Source organism: Corapipo altera, unplaced genomic scaffold (assembly GCF_003945725.1).
Source record: "Corapipo altera isolate COAL_440 unplaced genomic scaffold, ASM394572v1 1, whole genome shotgun sequence".
In the NCBI taxonomy this organism is placed as follows: Eukaryota; Metazoa; Chordata; class Aves; order Passeriformes; family Pipridae; genus Corapipo; species Corapipo altera.
In genome coordinates this window covers 37,592,521-37,615,304 of record NW_020884873.1, presented here as the reverse complement: position 1 = coordinate 37,615,304, position 22,784 = coordinate 37,592,521, and the positions used below count along the sequence as shown (strand labels likewise).

The 22,784-nt window shown below is 38.5% G+C and overlaps 1 protein-coding gene across 2 annotated transcripts in view; it reads left to right on the top strand.

Moving 5' to 3' along the window:
• Window positions 1-21,462, top strand: part of TMEM117 (transmembrane protein 117) — a 193,006-nt gene extending 171,544 nt beyond the window's left edge. For both annotated transcript variants that reach the window (XM_027657618.1, XM_027657628.1), the window contains 2 exons: window positions 8,937-9,066; window positions 19,374-21,462. In XM_027657618.1, coding sequence (XP_027513419.1) covers window positions 8,937-9,066; window positions 19,374-20,011 — 768 coding nt within the window. In that variant the 3' untranslated portion in view covers window positions 20,012-21,462. The remainder of the gene's footprint in view (window positions 1-8,936; window positions 9,067-19,373) is intronic.
• The last annotated feature ends 1,322 nt before the right edge of the window (window positions 21,463-22,784 follow it).

Genomic DNA, 22,784 nt, shown 5'->3' with positions numbered 1-22,784 from the left:
GAGAAAATTAATATTACTGTTTGACTACCTTAATCACAGCAAGTTGAACAGTGCCCAAGCATATTTGTAATTTACAGTTGCAGCTGAACCAAAACAAATGGATGAAAGTGTCAAACTGAGACTTTTGGTCTAAATCTACCACTTCAGATTGCGCTTAATACCAAAGGTCAAGTTTACAGTTTTGTTTGTCACCAGACCCAAATTTTGGGAATTCAAAACAGGCGATGGTATAACTCTTCAGAGCACTTATGATCTGAAGGAATTTTGTCCAGAACAGAGTGGCTCCTCAGTCAGCCAATTCCAACACTGAGGCAGCCAATTTACTTTCCATCTACAGTGAGCAACATACAGTAATCCCCTTGCTCCAGATAGCCTTTATTTCTATAACACCATTTTTATTATGTTGCAAAGCTTATAGCAAGGAAACGTCTGCTCAGGTATTTTACCACAAATCTCTCTTCTTAGGTTTAGGCAACACTAAAAAACACTGTTAGGATTTGAATATCAGGCAGCAAGGAAATTCATGTGTATGGCTATTTGGAAAGAGAAGGAACAATATACATTTTAATTCAGTTTAAATTAGCTGGAGACAGTTGTCTTAATGCAAAATTACTTCAGAACTCTAAGCAGAGCTTACTGTTCTCAAATAGGTACAAATGGCATTAGCAGTATTTACAAATCCGGAAATGCTCCAGGTATCATATTACTGTTCAAATCCAATGTGGGTGTATTTCTCACAATGCAGTGGTATGTATATTATTGCATGTACTCATTAAATGTACTCATATTGTTGAAGATGATTATATAGCAATGTATTTTAAATTTACTTTTATTCTCCACATCATAGTCATATATTTGGGTTTATAAGGTATCAGAAAGACTGGCTCTTCTGTTGTGATTTCCCTTGACTGTAGTCACAGTAAATGTGTAAATATAAGTATTGTGTATTATTAGTGAATGTTCATTTCTCCTATTCACCACAGAAATGGCTTCCATAAAACCTGTCACTGAGGTGGTCAGAAAAACCATTGCAACTGATTTGCTGGTGGTTTAGGGAAATTTCAAGTGAGGAACAAGTTGCTTTGCTTATCTTTTACAGATACAAAATATTATAATATTACCACTTTACTTAGCAGCATAACAGACTCAAGAATTAACTGAAAAAGTTCTCACTGGTGCTTCTCATCCAGATAAGTTACTTATAAGTAGTTAAAGGGTAGCTGTAAAACAGAACAGTCCATGCCCTCAGCAGGAAATAGTGATCACTGTTGTTCCTGGTCACTCAGGTCTCAAGATATCAGATCTTCTAGTGTCCATCCTTCCTTGTGCACTGGCTTGTTTTCATTTGTTCCTAATGAAAGAGGAGAAATGGATAGCCATTAATTCTTCACACTGCTTGCAATATTTCTCCTATCGAAGAGCTATCAATGGTCACTAAGGACTGGAGCAGTATTGTGCTAGATGATGCTCAAAGACAGACAAAATACAACCCTAGTCCTAGAGAATTTCATTGCAAAAGAAAATCTAACAGTTATGACTGGTTAGATGGGTGGGTGCAAACAATAGTGACTTTATCAGTCAGGATGACAGGTAATCCAGGGTACCTAATGCATGACATCCTAATGTTTTCTCATAGCAAAAGAGAATTATAAAGAAGAAAGAAATCATAGAGTTCTGCAGCTGATAGGGAACTGCTCAGGGAAAAAATTCTTTAAATAGAGAAAAAATTCATAGGCTGAATTTATAGACTGATTGAAGGAGCAGCTGTCATATAGACAATCTGTACCTAAGGTATTGAAAGATCTGAAAGAATTTCAATATGAAAGGAAGTGGCCTATATTTTACTGGATAAAAGAGAAGAATGTTGTGGTCAAAGAAACAGACTAGGAGAATGGTCTTTGAAGCAGCATTTCTGTATTGTTGGAGAACAACTGCACTTGTGAAAGCCAGAGGGAAAGAGGCTGCTGTAACTGAACAGAAGATGATGAGAGCCTTGATAAACATTTTAGCTGTGGGGTTTGGTAGGAATTTTCATATCTGTGATATGTTATGCAGAGCAAATCTGCAGTATCAAGGCACTACGAGGTTGGAGGAGTGAATAAAAGATGATACCCAAGCTATAGTCACAGGGGAAAGAGAGAGCAGTGCCATCTGTCATGAATCAGGCATCTGCCAAGTAAGTGGCATGGATACAGGACTTTCAGAGTAATGCAAGCAGTTCTTATTTTAGGTGGACTGAAATTTTGAGATTACTTTGAGCTTCCTGTAGAAAGGCTAAATACCAAATCAGACAGTTCAGTAACAAGGGGCACTGTTTTGAGGATATGTGCGTACACAGCTTTGTCTACACTCAAAATGCATAAATGTCTAAATTCAAATTGCAGGGAGTGCAGAGTGCAAAAGGGTTGCTTGGGTCCTGTGTAGCCTGGGAATTGTTGCCTTTAAATAAGCAGAAATGGGTAATAGATTGAAGAATTCTGTAATGATTTTTTAATGGAAAGGGTAATTAAAAGCCAAGCATGCATTGCTGCTTTAACTCTCTAGGAGAGAGTTATTGCTGTCTTATTATCATTTTTTCAAATAAGGGAGAAATGAACAAGACTTGCAGTGGTCTTTCTTGAGAAAAGCCAGGAGCCTAAAGAACCTAAGCAAAGACTGAGGAATGAAGAGCACTGAGGTGTCGGAGAACGACAGTAGTCTTGTATTTCCTGCCTTACATTGCCATATAGTGCAGGGATAGCCTTTCTACACCCATGTCTGATCCTGCAAGCTGTCTTCAGTCTTCTGTCAGCAGGTTGGAGTTCAACTGAAACAGTTATTCCACCATTACAGTGATTTTTCCATAATTTGAATTCTTTAAATCAAGACTAAGCGATAAAAGGTAAAGCAGTGTCTGCAGTTAGAGAGTTGGTGCCACAGTTCCTGATGGAGTTTTGCGATTATTATTGCTGGTAACAATCCAGACAGGTGAAGAAAAAACAGATGAGCAGATCAAATAAAATTTTCTGGACTTGAAAACTATGAATAGATTAGCACTGATACTACCAACATGAAGAAGGAGGTCTTTTGAAGAATAATGTGTCATCTTTCACTGTAGGACCTGTATAGCTCTACTGAAGCCAATAAAGTCTGCAGGTGGTAATATTAAGAGTAAATGTATATTTTTCATTTAATGAGGGCAAAACCCAACAATGTCTGTCACATTTTCTTCATCTTTAAATAAGGTATTGGCAAAGAACAAAAGGCCAGAAGCCGAGCAGTTAAGTTTGATCTCACAGGCATGAAAGTTCTACTTGTGGCTGATGACTTCCCATCTTATGTAGGTTTGAGTGAAACGTTATAATTATGTTTGCACTTTAGCAGCTTCCAGCTGCAGAGATTTCAGCTGTAGAGACCACTGCAAGTTGCAGCACTGCAATGAAGTTAGAGATAACCACGGAGGAGTTGGCCTTTGTCTCTGAATTCCAGCTGTTCATTTTTTACTTCAAACACTTGCAAAAATATAAAACCATTGCCTCTTCTTAAACTTCCTCTAGCTGTCTGTTTGTCTGCCGTGTTCTGAGATGCAAAGATATCTGAAAACGGTCTTCACCTCAAAAAGTTTTTAATAAGTAAATAAAAAACGCTATAGACAGTTTCTGAAACACACATACACATTCATATGTGCATTTTCTCAGTTCTGAACCTCTGTTTTTGTTTATTATTCTGAGACATTTAAGTACAAATGTATTCCTAGCATTAAATATAGCACATATCATAACTACTTAAAGCAGAAATATTCAATGTGCATTTGTCCTCTTTCCTAATTATATCTAAAGAGTGTTTATATTACTTTTAGTGTTATTTCATATTTACTGTGTGCCAAACACCCTATGAGCTACATTCAAAGAGGAGGAGAAATGAAAGTGTTGCATATTTGTTCACCATCAGTAGTTAGTGTTTTTTAGTCATGGTCCCACCTTCTCTGTGGCACTTTTCCGTGGATGGAAAGGGGCTGGTGGCTGAGCAATGTGGGGCTGTGTGTGCATGAAGCATGGGATGTGGTTTGCTGAGGGCTAGCATCCCCCTCCCAGACAGCTAAGGATCCTTACTTAATCCTGCTGGCTTTTGGTCCTCATCTGAGCTTCAGAGACACAGCCCAGAACCTGCAACAAAAACCACCAAAGAGCAATCCTGCAGCCAGCCAGGGCACTGGACATTGCCAACATGCCCCTGTGCAGCTGTGTGTCCTGGCTTAGAGTCAGGACAGGGCTGCCCAGGAAATGCCTTCTCTTTTCCTCAGATGATGGCAGAAAGGGCCAGATCACATCAGAAAGTCTGGCTTTGATGCTCAGTTACCATTACTAAAAATATCTTTACTTGAAGAGATACAAAATTGGTGCTGTCACCTCCATTGTAGGGTCTTAAACCAGCACCTGGCATTGCAACAGAGAGTATGTGCATTTGCTTGGCATGGGTATTGTGGTGGTTTACTTTGACTGAACACCAGGTGTCCACCGAGGCTGCGCAGATTTCCCCCCACCCCACTCCCAGGGGGAAAAGGGGAGATGAAAAAAGTGTAAAAACCTGGGATTTACCAAGAAAGGCAGTTTTATATTTACACAGAAAAAAGGAAAAAACCCTAACACTATGAACACATAGGCAAAGGAAACTAACAGTAAAATTCTACTTCCCACAATAAGTGAAGTGCTCTTTCTCTCTCCTTCAAGGAGCAGCCGTCCTGCCAGATAGTCTATCACAGAAGAGAGCGAGCTACTTCCTTCTCCCATCTTTATATCTGAGCTGACGTAACATGGTATGGAATATCTTCCGAGTCAATATGAATCAGGTGACTTATCCTAGAAGCAAAGGGAAGAGAATCAAATACTATGATGTCCTCAGGGTTTTTCTGTGCTTCTGCATTTAATGAGGTAGCTGATGGAAATCAGAGGTGGTCCCTTTGCCCACTGCAACACTAGGATGAACCCCTCAGTGCCCTTCAGTTCATTCCCTGGCTACCCTTTCCTCATGACTAGAGTGAAATGAGGCAATAACCTCGTTTGATCTGCACATGCCACCAAGCTTACTGGTGAGGTTAGAGACCTCACTGCAGCTGATTTAAGCCTTCTGGTTCTGGGTTAGCTTCTTCTTCATACGCTGCATAGATGTATGCTGCAGTCCCATCACCCACCCAAGGTTGGTAACCACTGAAGTAGATGAATATTAGAAATCTGATACTGATGGATTTAAAGGAGAAACAATCATGTATATATATGTATATATATATATATATATATATATATGAGCTAAAGTATGGTTGTACAGCTTTTAAAATTCTGCAAGTAGAAATAAATTCTGAATATGGTATTTTGGCCCAGTTTCTAATGAGATCCAAAAATGGCAGAGTACAGGCACCTCAGCAATAAGGACTAAAGCTGATCAAGTGAATTTTGCATAAATTATGAGCTGAGAACCTAAAGAACATAGAAAATGGCACTCATGTTCCAGAGATGAGACTGATATTAGAGACCACAGAGAGAAAATACCATGTAGGGAAGCATGATTGCAAGCCTCAGTTATGTTCCAGAGTGGGAAACGTTTGGATTTATGGGCTTGTACATTTGCATCATTAGTGTACCTTTTAACAAGTGAGGTGGATCATACCTACTAGGCACCTTGAATTTCTTAGAAAAATGGTTTTCTGGATATTGCTGAAATTTAGTTATGTATCTTTTCCTTGTCAGTAAGGAACAAAACCAATGATAACAGAGTCTGAAGATTTTAACACTTTCTTACAATCTAGATAGCAAAATGGCCACTTTGTTATGTTTGGATTTGACAACCTGATATTGGCATTAGCCTGAAAAGACCTTGGTGTTTCTTCCTTAATCTGAAGCTCCATATTACAGAGAGGTTTACTGTACAGAGTGCCTTTCATATATGTTAGATATTTCTTTGTTCTTTTGTTACCCTGAAAAGCAGTTTTGCTCAGCCCAGATCTGCATTTCTCTAGCCAAGAAACACCAGTGAGCTATTTTTAGCTGTGAAGTCTCCAGCACCAGCCTGTGCCTATCTCTCTAGCTATGGTAACACCATATTACAGCGCTGCAGGGTAATAGGAGTCATGATACAATTCAGGTGTGCTTCATATAGTATGGGGCTTATATGTAGAAAATGTTATTATCAGGTAAAATTCATCCAGATCAGAAAAAGCTTGTTTATAAAAAAATGAAATGTAAAGACACAGTTCAATACAAAATTCTGCATGGTGGAATTTTATCAGCAATGTAAATCAGCAAAAGGGCACAGTAGGAGCCTTGGGGCAAGGCAGGAACAGGAGGCCAGATTTATAGTCCCATGTTTGCTTATTTCTAATGCAGAGTCCACAGCTCTCCATTAATTTACCTTCAGGAATATATAATGCATTTCTTTGTTTATTTCTGGGTGAGATTACGTATGACTTAACATGAAACACCGGTCCAGAGAGTTATATTAGATACTGTGAATTGAAAAAGTACATACATAAAATTTTTATCTTTGGGCATTTTTTGAATGCCTGCCACCTGCAAGCGTATGTTTGCAGATACAGGGTAAGGGACTGTACAGCTGGGCAGATATTACCATATGTCGTGACCAGGACTGCGTGTGTTGCATTAGTGATAAAGCAAAAGGAGAGCATCCTTATTTCTCTTATTTTCTGCATCTGTAAACTGGCACTTTCTGCATTGCTGTGAACATTAAGAACCAGGTAAAGAGTATCAGATTTTTTCCTTGCTTGCACTCCTGTTAATCCCTTTTACTCAGTATCACAAAGAGTTAGCACAAGTCAGCTGCTATTACTGTTTGGGCCATGCTATTCCCTGTGATAAAACTCTTCCATTTCCTTTCCATTGTAGAAAATGTTGGAGAGTTTAGCAATTCTTGGAAGTTATATATAGTGATTTAACTTTCAGAGATCATATAATTATAGACTATTGTGAGTTGGAAGGGATCCACAAGAATCATCAAAGTCCAACTCCTGCTCCTGCACAGTAAAGCCCCAAGAATCATACCACGTACCTGAGAGGATCACCCAAACACTTCCTAAACTCTGTCAGGCTTGGTGTTATGACCACTTCCCTGCAGACCCTGTTCCAGCCTCTGGGTGAAAAACCTTTTTCTAATGTCTAACCTAAACCTCCCCTGGCACAACTTCAGGCCATTCCCTCAAGTCCTGCCACTGGTCCACACAGAGGAGAGATCAGTGCCTGCCCCTCCTCTTCTCCTCACGAGGAAGTTGTATAGTCTGTGATGAGGTCTCCCCTCAGTCTCCTATTCTCCAGGCTGAACAAGCGAAATGACTTCAGCTGTTCTTCATACACTTCCTCTCAAGGCCCTTCACCATCTTTGTAGCCCTCCTTTGGACATTCTCTAATAGATTTATATTTTTCTTATATTGTGGTGCCCAAAACTGCACACATATTCAAGGTGAGACTGCCTCAGTGCAGAGCAGAGTGGGACAATCACCTCCCTTGACTGGCTGGTGATCATTCGGCTGATGACCCCCAGGACACACTTGGCTCTCCTGGCTGCCAGGGCACTGCTGACTCATATTCAACTTGCCATTAAACAGGACTCCCAGGTTTCTTTCTGCAGTGCTGGTCTCCAGTGTTTCAGTCTGTATGAACATCCAGGGTTGCCCCATCTCAGGTGCAGAATCCAGCACTTGTCTTTGTCGAATTTTGTGGTCATTGCCCAGCCCTCTAATTTATCGAGGTCTCTCCGCTGGGCTTCTCTCCCTTTGAGGGAATCAACAGCTCCTCCCACTTTAGTAGATGATTCTTAGTTTTGACTATTTTTTTTCCCATTACTCTGGAAGGAAACTTTCCATTCTACAAAACTGAAAAGTAAAAAGATGGAACTCATTCTTGTGGGGAGATGGTTGTGTTGGGATGGTTTTTTGACCTCTTCACATTCCATATTCCTTTATTTTTTTTTTTTAGTAAATCAGGTGCTTGTTTCACTAGCTTGTTGGATACAAATCCAGGGATATGCATGGGAACAGGGGCAGTGTGTTTTTAACAGCAGATCACCAACAGTCTGCAGTGCAGAGTAATGACACTGGCAGTAATTGTACTGATTCTAGCACTACTGCTAGACTTTCAGTTTGGACTCTAATGAGCCATGCTGTCATACCCATTTTCAAGTGACTGATGGTGGGTGCAGATAACCAAGTGAAAAATTGCTTTACATGCAGCTCTTCCTCAGCGGGGTTACCGCATGCTACCAAAATATGCATAATGATACGTAAGAGCTTCCACATTTTCAACATTACCTTGTCAGCTGAAGCACAGTAGTGGGGAAAACTGTGCTTGGATTGATTCATGCTGAAGGGCCTACACTTACAGAGAGTGTTTATTTAAATGTATTAAGGCCAAATACAGGAAACACCCTATAAGTTGAACAAGTAGAATACAGATATATGCAATGTTTGAAAGGTTCAGGCCTTTTTTGTCAATTTCTTACCTGTAAACTGTTCATCAAATTACAAATTATGGAAGTTGTAACTAGTAAAGCAAGGTTTTTGTATAGGTATTCTTAGTTTTGCAAGGTTTTAAATATCTTATATCTTTTAAATATTTATGTTTAATATCATCTATTTAGTAACCTATGAAATAGGTTAAATATTTTCCTTAGACTATTTTGTACTGTCAGCTGATACAGTGGGTTCAATATTGTCATTCCGAAGTGAACTTTTAACACATAATTGCATGGACCTGAGGTAAAAATGATAGTGGACTATCTAATATAAATAAGGTATTCTATTTCAAGTGAGTCAGTCAAACTTAAAGTAAGAAAATCCAGTAATAGGAGGGTTAAAAATAGAACCTTTTCCTTTTATTAATTTAAGACATTTTAAAGGGCAAAAGTATACTGTGAAAGCTTGTATTTAGTCTCTTATTTTTCTTTTTTAACAGGACTGGGAGTTTCCACATTTTATGGGTGATGTTGAAGTGAATCTTCCAGGCTTGCCTTCTGCACACATGCAGTTCAAAGTACCATATTTCCAAAAGATATTGAAAGAGGAATATCACATACATATAACAGGTATGTAATCTTAGAGACTGTTACACAGTCACACAGTAAACTGCTTCTGTGTGCTACCATGTGCTTAACCACATACTTTTGTGTGTGTCCCAGATTTTTTTTTTCTATCTCTTTATCTGTCCATATCCATATCATCCATATATAAACATCTTAAGGAAATGAGGAACCTGTATCTTATGAATCAGCGACACCTGATGTTTTCATGGATGTCACGATTTGAGAGCCCCAAAAATCCAATTTCCAGTTTCCAAGCCTCCCCCCAGTTTACCTGAACACTGAAGAGAAGTTTTCAGGCAGGCACACCTCAGTATGGGTGAAGGGAATTATATACAATGTATTACTGTACAGAATAAATACTATACAAACTTAAATCCAGTTATATACACAATGTTAACACAGCTTCTACCACCCCTTGGACTCTCCCACATCAGTTCAGGAGAAGTCTTCAGAGCGATAGTGAAAAGTCTCTCTCTCATTGGAGTATCAGGGAAAGGGTTGAAAGCTCCACCAGCCCTTAGCTTCATGCTGAGGTCCTATCCTGAGCTGCAAGGGAAACAGCTTGTGCCATCAGGATCTTCATCACGAAAGGTCCAAGGAGTCAGCTCTGAGTCCTTCCTCCCTGGTTTCGTGAAGGTTTCCTCCCAGGGGTAAGATGTTCTGTTCTCACCCTCCAGGTTGCAGGCTCTGAGTCTCTACTCAGTTCTTTTTACCCCAAATAGTTTTAAAGTCCTTACCCAGAAAAAACCTGCTTGTTTGGCTCTCTCACTCTTCTTTAGCTGCTGCAGCTTCCAGTTTCCAAACCCGACGTAGAGCACCTCTGAGCCCTCTCTGACCCGTCTTCGATTTCTGCCTGGAGTTCTTCCAACTGTTGCAACGAATCGCAACTGTTTCTCCCGGCAACCAAGCCTCTCTGGCCCCTCTCTTGGCTCGGCTCCAGAGCCTCGCCTGCCTTAAATCCACACTACCGCCTTCCCAAGCAGTAGGGGAAGAAAAAGAAAGCCCCCTCGCCTTGGCTACGGGGTACTCTGTCCAGTTATAACTGTCCCAAGCCCTACAGTCTAGCTGGGGGGGGGGGGGGGAGAAAGAGGGCTTGGCCTCCTCGCGAGGGGCCTGCCTCTCTCCCTCTTACCTCCTGGTTGTGAGTCTATCTCTCTCCCTCACAACACTCCACACTGCCTTCAGCTGTGGCTTAGCCAGGGCTGTGGGGCTCAGGGCCCCCCGAGTTCGTGGGGAGGGGGGCCCTGCCACCTCTCGTCTCTCTCACACACTCTCAGACACACACTGCGACACACACTCCGACACTCTGCCAACAACTTCCGGCTGTTGTTGATATCTGATTTTCACAGGAGCAAAAAAGAACAGCTCCAGTTGGTCCCTCAGGGGGAACTCTCCTGGGACCAATCACCTCTAGGTAGCCTGGCTCCTGGAGGGGCAGCTCAAACCAAGACAATGGATTTCAGCAACTTCTTGTGACACTAAGTAATACCTAATGTAGCTTCAGAGATCTTTTTTATCTAAAATTGCTCTCCAGGGGAATTAGCTGCTTATTTCATCTTCAAATCTCTTATGCTTTCAGATGCCTTTGCTGTGATTTATGCTAATATCTTTTCTTTGGATATTCTCATCTGGCAAAGGCCACTCATAACCATACTTCCATCAGTCATCTAACCAGAAGCAAACAGTTCAATAACCTCAAATAAAATAGAATTGCAGTTATTCAGATGGATGATATGTATAGATAAAAAGTACCTGATCCTTGCATACTGTGAGCCAGTATTTTAATAAAAATAGTGCATGAAAAAGAGAAGAAGGTTAAATAGGGATAAATATTTTGGTTTACCCTCAAGCTATATAGAAGAAGTATAACTTCTCTCTACATTAAGAAGAGATGGATAATAATGGATAGCAGAAGAATGCACGTGTGAATTGGCAGGGGTCTTTAACTGCTAATATAAACAGTCACAGCCCATGACACCACACAGAAATAAAATAGATGAGGGCATCCAAGGACAGAACCATATGAAACTCCTGTGGATCGGGGACAAGAGGAGCATTCAGAGATGGCAGAAAGATAAGGCCAAGAGCTAGCAGCTGAGTCACAAGCTCACCAGACAGCAAAAGCCAAGGGAAAAAGAATGAGAAGGAAAGAATGATGAACCCAGCAGTGAGTCAAGATAGACTGAATGAGGTTTCAGAAGAGGTATTTTCAGCAGAGAAGGCAGAAATGAGATTAAAAAACAGAAAAGGAGACAGAATTAGTGCAGAAGGTACCTGTTGGGTATTGAATGAGGGGAGGCAAATGAGCCAGTAGGAAACATGGAGGGATGCAAGATTTTTCAAAATTCAATGTGGGTGCCCTGCTGGAATGCTGAGAGAGAGCAGCTGGGATGTGTCTAAGCGACACTGTTTGAGCCGCTAGTGGTTTATGGAATAGGATGAAGTAAATGATCTGATCAGTGACTAGAAGGTATAGGGTGAGAGGAGATGGAATGTGTATATGAGAGACACATTTTTCTCTCCCAAGCGCGTAAAAAGGAAAAGGAGAGGGGGAAAAAAGAGTTTAAGCATCAAATATATTATGTAAATTATAGGTATGATATTCAGGGAAAACAAAAAAGATTTTTTTCCTTTTTCTCAAGACTAGAGCATGAATTTGGAGGGGCTCCCACAAGGTTCACAAATGTCCTACAGTTCTTCCATTGTATAAGGAGAAGTAATGGAATGGATGCACAGAGGAGCAGGAACAATGACTACCCATGGTAGGTTGGGTGGTGCCATCAGATACAGAAACTCAGGATATAATTAATGGGTGGTAGAAAAGGGATTGAAGAACAAAGAACAGTTTTGCGTTGTAGAAGAGACAGAGACATTGATGATAATCAGGGAAGAGCAAAGAATAAAAAACAGCAAAGAACATAAATTGGGGATCAGAAATGCAACTGCTAGCAGTGCTGCTGTTTGAAAGCAGGCCAACCGAGAGAAACCAATATTTTTGCATTGTAGAGTCTTCTGAACTGGAGTCCTTTCTGATTTTCTGGCAAGAAGGCATTCTTTTAATCAGGATGAGATAATGAATGGAAGGCTGAGGAAAATTTTTCCCTGCTCAGCATTAACAAGATCCATTTATTAGATTCACTAGACAAATCAATCCATTTGACTGCACATCACGTAACCTGTCTACTGAGTGCCTGTTTTATCTCAGTGCCACACCACCCTTTAGGAGATCTAATAAGCAGCCGTAACACATGGCACAAGAACCTCCCTTTGGGTAAGTTTTACTTGAACCATCTGTTCTTGCCATCAGTTCTTGTCTTAGGTTAGGGCATCATCTTGGATCATTTTCAAGCTCTAGTTACTGTGTGGATGTGCAGATACTTGTAATATTCTACTCAAATCAAGCAGCTAATAAAAGAAATAACTGTTTCAATACATATATAAAAAGATGAATATAATCCAGTCTAAAATGAGAGTAGAGAGTGATGCACATGAATTCAACAGCAGCAGATGACATGCTGGTAGGACAGTGATAACAGCAGGAAGCCCCCTCTATTTAAGCACTGTTTAATACACGGGATCCAGAATTTAACCACAAGACTTCTTTTAAGTAACAATCAGGAAAGGAAGACTAAGACCTGAATGATGTTTCTTTTAGTACAAGCTATATAGATAAAGCCAGGCTGTAAATCTATGACCTATGCTCTGATTTTTAGAAACTGGAAGCCATTTTCTCCCAGATAGCAAGGAGAAATAAAGTATAAATTTATCATCTGAAATAACATTTCCCATCTTTTTCCTGGTAAATTTTACTCTTCTTTAGTTCTTTTACAGTCTGTTTTAGTCACTGTTGATTGTTATAATAAGAGCACCCCTGTTCAAAACTGGTTGTTCTAATAAGCAAGGGTCCCACAAAAAAGCAGTTCCAAGGAAAGGGACATTCAGAGGAGTGAAGGACTTCAAGCCACCTTTCTGTTGGTTTGTGCTTAATGGCTTTGTGCAAGTTCTGTACAGAAGAAGGATTTCACAGTTACATGAACTGTGTTGCCAACTCTCCTGATTTTATCACAAGTCGAAAGGCAGTTGCTTTTCTTTTTCTTTTTCTTTTTTTCCCTTTTTTCTATTTTGTCTTAAAGTCTTATCTCTTGAATTCAGTGACTTCATGGGAATTTCAGCTGTCAGAAAATAAAGATCATGATAACAGAGCAAAAAAATTAAAGGTTGTTTCTGCACAATTCAATGTCTAAAAAGGCAGATAAATACAACAGTGCAAATATTATTATTTTAACCCATCTTGCTACTTCAAACTAATAACATGCTTTCTTAGGTCTGATGTGATTTCTGAATGTTTTAAGTTGGCATTAATATTGAATTAACATCTCTAGCCTGTAGCTGATATGCCTCACTGTAATTTTAAATTTACTATGAAAAGCTTATCTTATTTTTACTGGTAACTGAGTATCTCATTTTACTCACATTTCTTTGCATCTAGGAACTCCCAGCAAGCATCTACTGAGTATTAAATATTTTCATCCTGTTTTGATAGCTGCTTTTTTTCAAGAACATCAAAAATAACTTTAATTCCTGCATCTGCCTAGCTCATCTGGATTTCCCTTGACAGATGGTTCATTGCAAAGTATGTGTTTTCCTTTTTAGGCTGATGTTTATGAAAATACATAATCTATCCTAGTTTCTATAATACCCAGGGAAATTTGTAAAACTTAAAAGTAAATTTTGCTGCTTCATGGTTAAAAGGCACTGTGGGCCCTGGCTTATACCCTTTAATAGCAGCACTGGAAATCCAAGAGCATCTGATCTCAAGTGCGTGGGTAACTTTCAAATAGGAAATGTTAAGGTTTGGGTGTCAGAAAAGATGGGAGATTTTTCTGACTGTTTATAACTTTTTTCTGAGTGCTAATCTAGCCCAATTGGCTTTCTACCCAAAGGAGAAATCATAACCTTCATAACTGGTGAGTGCCTAGCATGGCAGGCTTGTGGAGTTAAACTAACAGTGTGTCTAGACTCAGCCCAAACATTGCCCACATGGAGTAGCCTGACGGAGCCTGTGGGCAAAAATAGAAAGGTTAGAGGTAAAAACAAGCTGTCTGTGCACACAAATATGAAAAAAACCTCAGAGAATTTTCATCTTAAATCAGCTGTGAGTGGTCTGTCTGTGTGCATGTGTCTAGTTAACAACACTAATGTGACAGAAGATATGAAGAATATTTCAAATGTTTTACAGAGGTATCTGAGTGGTTTTAGACACCAAATTACAATTGAGATAAGAGTCTAAAGTCAACATTTCCTACAGTAGCCTCTGGCTATGGTTGCACAGGATGAGGCTGCTTGCATCTAGCCTTATTAAGTGGAATTTTTGCATTCCTTCTTGACCTCAGGAAGAATGCTGAGGACTGGTTTCTATAGGAGATCCTTTTTTTTTCAGGAAATGAACAGTCTGTTCCAGAGTGGACACAAAAAATTGAAACTGCTCTAGAATCAGCAGCTAGTCTGGAATATTGGGATATATTCCAAATGCTGCATGTGGGATTGTCCAAAAATCTCATTCAGATGACGTATGTCCACACTGCCATAAGTGGAGGTTGTTCTAGGGTCAAGGTTCCCTTCTGGTGAATGTCCTAGCCAGGAGAATACGTGCTTCCTCAGAAAACCAGGAATAAATTTTCATCCCCAAATGCTGGTTGTTAGGCTATAATGCCTATAAAAACATTTCGCATTTTGCATCACAGCCTGACAAGGACACCCACACTCTTGGCTAACTACATACTTCCAATTTTTCTTTTGGGGGATCTTTATTTCACCAAATTTCAGTATTCACCACATTTCCAAATACACCAAACCAGATTTCTGTCTCTCCAAATGATGTGTAGCATGTAAGAATGTGAAAGCTGGTTATTAACTAGGTCTGTTTTTTAGGTAGTGCATGGCTGAATGACACAACATATTTTCCCACATGATTTTCCTCATTGGTAACTTCACTGAAGACTGGATATTATATTCTTTTCAGTTTTCTGACTAGTCTTCCAATCTTGAGAGCTCCTCTTACTACATCCTTCTATTTCAAATTTTGTGTGTGAAAAATCCACCTTCCACCGAAGAACAGCTGATTGGGGCCACATATATGCCAGTATTCTTGGCCACACAGATTTCACAGGAGTAGAGCCAATTTTAAAGCAATAGTGATAACGATCCTACAGAAACTGGTAAAGAGACAAGTTAAATGCCTTCATAGTGTGGGGCTGCATTTTCCCTTGCCACTTTTAATCTGAATGATTCCTTTGAATGAAACTTCAAATCTTTTAAAATAAAATTAATATCTGTAGCTTCATCATGTATTTATTCTGACTCTTTGCAAAACTACAAACTTGAGCTTGTTTATGTGCAAGGTAAAAGGTCATGATTGGCTTCTAGCTTACCAAAATTATTAGCTTATTTCCTATATAAGATTGATGTATGACTTAAAGTTTACGATAAAAAACGTTATGCTAAAATTAAGTTGTAATAGACAATAATTTCATATACATAGATTATTGATGTGTATAAAGGTTGGTCAATATTTTACGTCTCAAAAATTACTTGTCATGGGAATTTTCATCAGGTAGAAGTTTGTGAATGGAGACTATCAGACCTCTTATTTCAGTCTACTTTAATACCTCACTGATTTAGAAGGATTACTTGGTTGACTGGATTTACTTGGCTACCATGCCTGCTAGTACAGTAGTAAAGTACATGTCTTAAAGAGGGATAGATGCCAGAGGACACTGTATTGTAGAAAAGAGGAAAACATTTTCTGTAAGTAACCAAGACAGCACTAACACAGTCATTTTGTGTTTGAGGGGATTAATTCAGTCCTTGGCTGCATGGATTACTGAGTAGGAGCAGAGAGATGTTATTGCTTTCATATATGGTGATAGTGAGAGTGTTACTCATACGCAGCCTTTGGTTCTGGTGACAACATTATTCAAAAGAAAAGGAAAGGTCATAGAGCTCATCAAGCATGACAGTAATGCAAAGGATGGAAAAATTATCTAGAAGTGAGAAATTTAAGGAGTTTTGAGAAAATCCACTATAGAACAGCAGCTGTTCTCAGGTAACTAGCTGCCGCTTAGACATACAGCTTGCAGTTCATCTTCCTTAAATGGGGTGATGGATCTAAACTGTTTGTATAGTCCACACTGACCCAACAATCCCAGCAGCAGAGTTTAGGGCTGTGCATCTGGCTCCCTAACTCTGACTAGGAGCTGAGTGAGGGAGTTTCAAGTTCCTGCTTTTTATGAAACAGGAATAGCATATCTCTTTTCAATCAGGTGAGCACTTAAATTTTTAATGTGAAAGGGATGGAGTATTATTTAAATGGATCCACTGTAGAAGAGATTCACAATTATGAAACCACAGTGTAGAGACTACATGAAACCTGAGATCAAGCACCTGGAAATGATCTCAGGCAATTCAGTATTTTTAGTGCTTTCTGCTGTCTTCTTAGTCAACTTCTTCACCGCAGCAGGCTGCTGTTTCAGGTCTTACTCATTATGTGGCTTGCTTTACACAGTTTGCATTTAGGACAATGTGCTCACTCAGGCAATTGCTGTGAAATCCACCGGGTGTCTTAATGCCTAAAGAGGATCTATGTCACAACTCAGCATTGCAATGTCTAGGTTTCCTGTGTCAGTCATACCTGAAAACAGACAATCAAGAAAACCATAACAATGTATTTTGGCCTTTATGAACACCATCTCAACAGTGTCTCCATTTCATTATGCTTCATATTTTGATCTTTCTCCCTAAAAATCTTCACTCTTGTCATGTCTAGCTGAAGGGAAAGAGCAATCCTGATCCTACATGAGTTTTTCCCCTTCCTGTTATCCCTGATGTCTAGCGTATGTCTCTGGAAATTCATCTGTCTTGGCTCTGCAGAAACACAAAGTGCCACATATAATATTTTGATGAAGCCAATAACAAAAGAATTGGATGTTTGTTTTTTTTAATGGGCACAGCTTAAGGAATGAATTTTGGGACAATGCAGTAAGGGTTTGCTTTTGGATTGAAACATAGAGTAGTATTTCATTCCAAATTATTGTTTCAAAGAGTGTCCAAGTGAGCAACAATAACAGAGAAAGGAAGTTTAGAATGCAGCAGATCATGTTTTCTTGCAAACTGGAAATAGATAAAAAAATAATGGTTCTAATATTTTTTCACTGTAATTTCTGTTTAGCCTTTTTTTCCTAAGGAAATCAGAATTATATGATTGTGTTCTCTGTGTGGATTGCTCTCACTCTCTGTATCAGCCACTCAGCATCAAATATGTTTTGAATCCATGACCATTTTCAAAACATTTTCAGACAGTGGGAATCTGAAAAGTAGTGACACTATCATTGTGTCCTAAGAAATGCTGGTTAGGTAAAGGAGTATCATATAATTTAGTGCCCAGCTGAGGTAAAAGCAAGGAGAAGTCAGCCATTATATTCTGTTTGACACCAGACACTGATCAGTGAATACATGTCCCAGCAGCCCATCTATGCAAGATGTATCTTGTGTCTCTCTGTTGAAAGACAGACATGATGGAGAAACTAAAGTTATTCTGATGGAGAGAAACATGTGAAATACAGCGCAAAAATCTGCAGGAAATCTCAAGTTACATTTTTCTGTTTATTATTTTATTTCATAATTTAGCGTCACTTGCAGTGTCTTGGTGTTGATTTAAGAAACTTAGGTATTATAAAATATGGTGATAATCTTCTAAAATGGTTACAGATCAATGATAAAATTGACAAAATCCTGGGGAAATTCATAGTATGGTTTCAGTTGGAAGGAACCTAAAAGATCATTTGTTTCCAACCCATCTGCCATGAGCAGGGATAGCTTCCACTAGATCAATTTGCTCAAAACCCCATCCAACTTGACTTCGCTAGAGTAGTTATTCAGAAAATGTGGGATTGACTGCAAGGTCTTTTCAGTGCAGTTTGTTTTCTGGACAGTGACAGTAACACAAGAGAATGAACCTTCTTGTTAATTTTCAGTCTATTTAATCTAAACTGAAAGAACTGTTAAACATAATTGCTGAAAGAAGTTGCTCTCCTTATGCTCCTGGAGAATTCTGGTTATACAGTTTGAACGCACAGACTTTCAGGAAGAAACAGACTTTCCTGCAATCCATTTATTCTTTGCAAGTCAATAGCCTAAGTAATTTAATAGGTCCTCTGATACATTCATTTGCTTTTTCACTTGAAACATACTTAAATATGATTCCAGCATAGACCAATATCATTCATCAACAGCAGGAACATTCCTCCGTGAATGTCTTTTCATGTAATGCTGACATGTAGATTTCCCAGGTTCTTGGGTGGTTGGCAGTTGTCACTGCACAGGTAAGATCTTAACATATGTCCAGCTAGAATGTTAGACATGCTTTGACTATGAGAATAGTATAATTTGTTTTGTGTATTCACAGAAAAATGTTGGTTAGAAGGGAAACCTTGTGTTCATCTCTTCCAGAAACCATACTCAAAGCAGGGCCAACTTTGCAATTGCATGAAGTTACCTTTAATGTCTTTTGGATGCCTGGAAGAAGCATACAAAAGAGCAATTTTAAATAATAAAAGGAGAGAGGTTTCCTCCTCCAGTATTACAGAAGCTTAATGTTAGGCTATGAGTCCCTCTTTGGAGGAGTTTATCATCACACAGATTATAAGAAAAGCTAAGCTGACTAGACTCTGGATTCTACGATCAGCCCTTGCTGTTTCTCAAGGGTGTGATATCTATAAGTCACAGTTTATCTGAATTCTCCCACCTGAATATGTCTGCACAGCATGGTTGGTTTATCAAACAACATAAGTATATAGACAGTGTAAGTATATAAAATTTGCATAATTACCGACCTCAAAAACCTGAGTCATTTCTAGAATATAAAGGGATCTATCAAATATGGCCTTTTCATGGAAAATTTCCCTATGAATATTTTTTAAGCCCTGGAATTCCTGCTATTTTAGGTTTATTGATCTATCACATCACCTAGTGGTCTGATCAACTGATCACCTACAAACCGTAATGTTAATTGAATTGATATACTGCTGCGGTTATGTTTTAACATTATTTTATTATGTGTCCAGACCTAATTGAGAAATACTAAGGGATATTCAGCATAAATCTGATTGTGGTGGAAATTTATTTACAGCTTTGCTTTACAGACTAATAAAAAAAGGAGGTTTTTTTCATCTGGATAGATTTTACATATGACTGTGTTTGTACTGTCTCTATAATGGATATATCTGATGACAAAACTTTCTTTTTCCCAACAGGCAAATGGTTTAACTATGGAATTATCTTCCTTGTTTTAATCTTGGATCTGAATATGTGGAAAAACCAAATATTTTACAAACCTCATGAGTATGGTCAATATATCGGTCCTGGACAGAAGATCTACACAGTGAAGGACTCAGAAAGCTTGAAAGACCTTAATAGAACTAAGTTATCTTGGGAGTGGAGATCCAATAACACTAACCCACTGACGAACCGGACCTATGCTGAAGGGGACATGTTCTTGCATAGCAGATTTACAGGCTCTAGCCTTGATGTCAAATGCCTGGCTTTTATTCCAAGTTTGCTGGCTTTTGCTTTGTTTGGTTTCTTCATCTGGTTCTTTGGGCGTTTTCAGAAAACTGACCAAGGCATGGAGAATTTAGACAAATCATACACAAGAATGAAACGAAAGTCACCGTCAGATATGGGAATGACACGAGAAAATACACAGGTGTTAGAAGAACCATTAAGTTTTCAAGAACCACATCTGGTATCCATAAAATCAGACTTAAGTGAAATAGTTTTTAATTCTTCTCTCCTAACTTCTGAAAACCTGAACGCACAACTGAATGAACAAGATAGCCCCTTACAGCCAGTACCAGAGTCCTCTGTCCCTAAAAGTAATCCTGTAACATAGAAGCAAATACCCAGGAAAATCAGTTTAAATAAGCAGTTACTATAAGATTTCAGTTTTACCTTTTGTAAGTTAAGATTTACATAGTGTTTAGAATAAGAAACTCAACCTATACCAAGAGGTGCTCAGCATGCTTTTTCTAGGAATTTTATTTTTTATTTGTATTATAGTACGTGCCTATTGTATATCTAACATTCCTTTATAGATTGCTTCCCAAAATTGCACAAGCTATTTATTAATACATTACCTTAACTGTATAATAGTGTACTAGATGATTACTTGCAGGTATAAAATTCTACCGTGGTGGTGCCTTGAGACATTAAACTGTTTTTTAACTCAACACCAGGTGTATAGCACAGTTCTTCTCATCTGTTTTGCAAAGCTTTTTGTATACAATTGTTTCAAGTATCATTTGATGTCTTGACAGAGGAGATAAATATAGTTATTCCCAAAGAAAGCTTTCTGTTAGGACATCACAACTTGACTTTGTTATTTACTCATCTTTGAAGCCAGAGGCTTTGATGACCAGACTGCAGAGAAACACATTGATTACCTTTTAATTTTGCTGGCTAGCTGCCAAACACAAATACAGATTTATTATGCAGTAAACAGCAGAGACATAATACAGCATGGGTCACTACTTGTGAAAATATGAGTTTCTCCATCAGTAATAGCAATTAGGTGATAATGCCTAATTATGTTTTTCTTAATTAAAGATAAACTGGTCCTTGATTAAAAGTTTTGCCCTTCACCTTTTAGAAACAGAGGTGAAAATACATAGTTGAAGCAACTCTTTCCATCATCACTGCAAATGCATGCAACATCAAAGAGCCAATGAAGTGATTGCAGTAAAGGACACAAAGCCCATTAAATCCAGTATTTTTGCAATTCGGTGCAGATATGGTCTGGGTATATGTGAAACATACATAGATACACACTGCATATAGACAGTCTTAACTTGTCCAAATACTAAAGAAATGTTTAAAGTTTTTAATTAAAATAGATTAATTGTTGATTTTTATTGTATTCTTTTTTTTCTTCTTCATTCATTATCTATGAATATTTGTAACCTGGAATCAGAAATGGAGAGAAACTGGGGGTTTTGCTTTTTTGAAGGGGACATCATAATGTGAATTTCTCTGCTGTATGATCAAACTATATGCACTAGAGAAATTGCATATCTAAAACATCAGAAAGACTCTGATTTGCCTCTAATTTAATTCTGTAAATTGTTGTTACAAGTTGCTAAATAATAAGTCATTTTTAAGTCTGAATTATTTCCCTGTCATTTCCTGGTGTTGCTGTATTTTGTCTTTGTGACTTTTTTATCTCCGTTGTTTTTGATCAATCGGCTTTTAGGTTTTCAGAATGCTGAATTTAGCATGCATAAAAGAACTATGCATTTCTTAACTGTCACTTGAGAGCCAGTTTTAATAAACATCATTCAACAGTTGTTTATTATGAGGCAGGAACACATTCTGTTAGTTTTGCAATTTTTTAAAACATTTTACCCATGCATTGCCCTGTTTAAATCATAAATATTTCTGACACTAAAAAAGACACACAGCATCACAGTAATGTCAAAATCAAATATTTTGTTTATGAAACATTTAGTATTTCATCAGAAGAAATTTCACTTTATAAGCATACTAAATTTTTATCCATTAAAAATTGTGACTAAAAATAAATCAATTAGCCTTTGCCTACTGCAGCCTGTAAACTTGTTTAATTGATGTATGATATAGTCAAAAACAAGCCATTAATTACTAATGGTAAAACAGTGTGAGATCCTGCTTGTACTGTATAAGAGGTGATATATTGATGTTTGACATTCAAACAGCACTTGATCTCTTAAGTAGTTACAGAAATAGCTGTTTAATTTCAGAGATAGATGCTTCTCTGTATGTTTTGGACACTGTAAACCCAAGTACTGAAAATCTCTTATTAACTCATTTTTCCTTTTTGTGCAGAGTAGTGGTTAAATACATTAATATGTAGGCAGAAAAATGAAAGAATTATTTGAGCCTTACTGCCGGCAGGATTACATGACTGAGGAAACTGTTATTAAGCAACTGATTCACAGCTAAAATAATTCTGTGACCTCATATTGAGTTAATGCTTTTAGGGTCATTATAAGCCTTAATGAAAGAGAGAAAAGCATCAAGTAATCCTAGATTTTGCATGAATATTTAAATTAATGGTCAAGCAGAGAGACCACTTACATGATAAATTCATAAGAAGTTGAAAGATTCAGTGCAGCCACTCAACATGGTCAACTCATCAAATTAACTAAAGGCGGAAGGACTCCTCAGTTGTGTGCGAGTCTCGTTTGTAAGCACAGATGGGAGAAGAGAGGAGTATTTCTACTCTCCACTTCCAGTGTTAAGTTTGAGAAGCCTAAGTTCGGTGGCTAGGCTTACCCCAAGCTCCTTCTGAAACAGGTAGAGACTTGGGAGCTGAACACCCTAAAGGTGACTCAGTACCTAACTCAGTCATTTGTCTCTGCATTACTGACTAGTGCAACTGAGGAGGAGTAGGTTTGTGGAGTGAAACAAGTTGGTGTGAGGACCCAGTGCCCACAGTTTGTGCATTTCAGGATTTAACATCAGTTTAGCTCTTGTCTGGTCCTAATAGAGTGAATGAATGATAGTGGCTGGCATACATCCAGAGACCATGTGATCTGAGTTAGGGAAGAGTAAGTGGGCACAATTAAGACTGCATTCCTAAGCACAACTACTAAAGCAGAGTCTTCTTCCCAGAATGGAAATATTCCTTT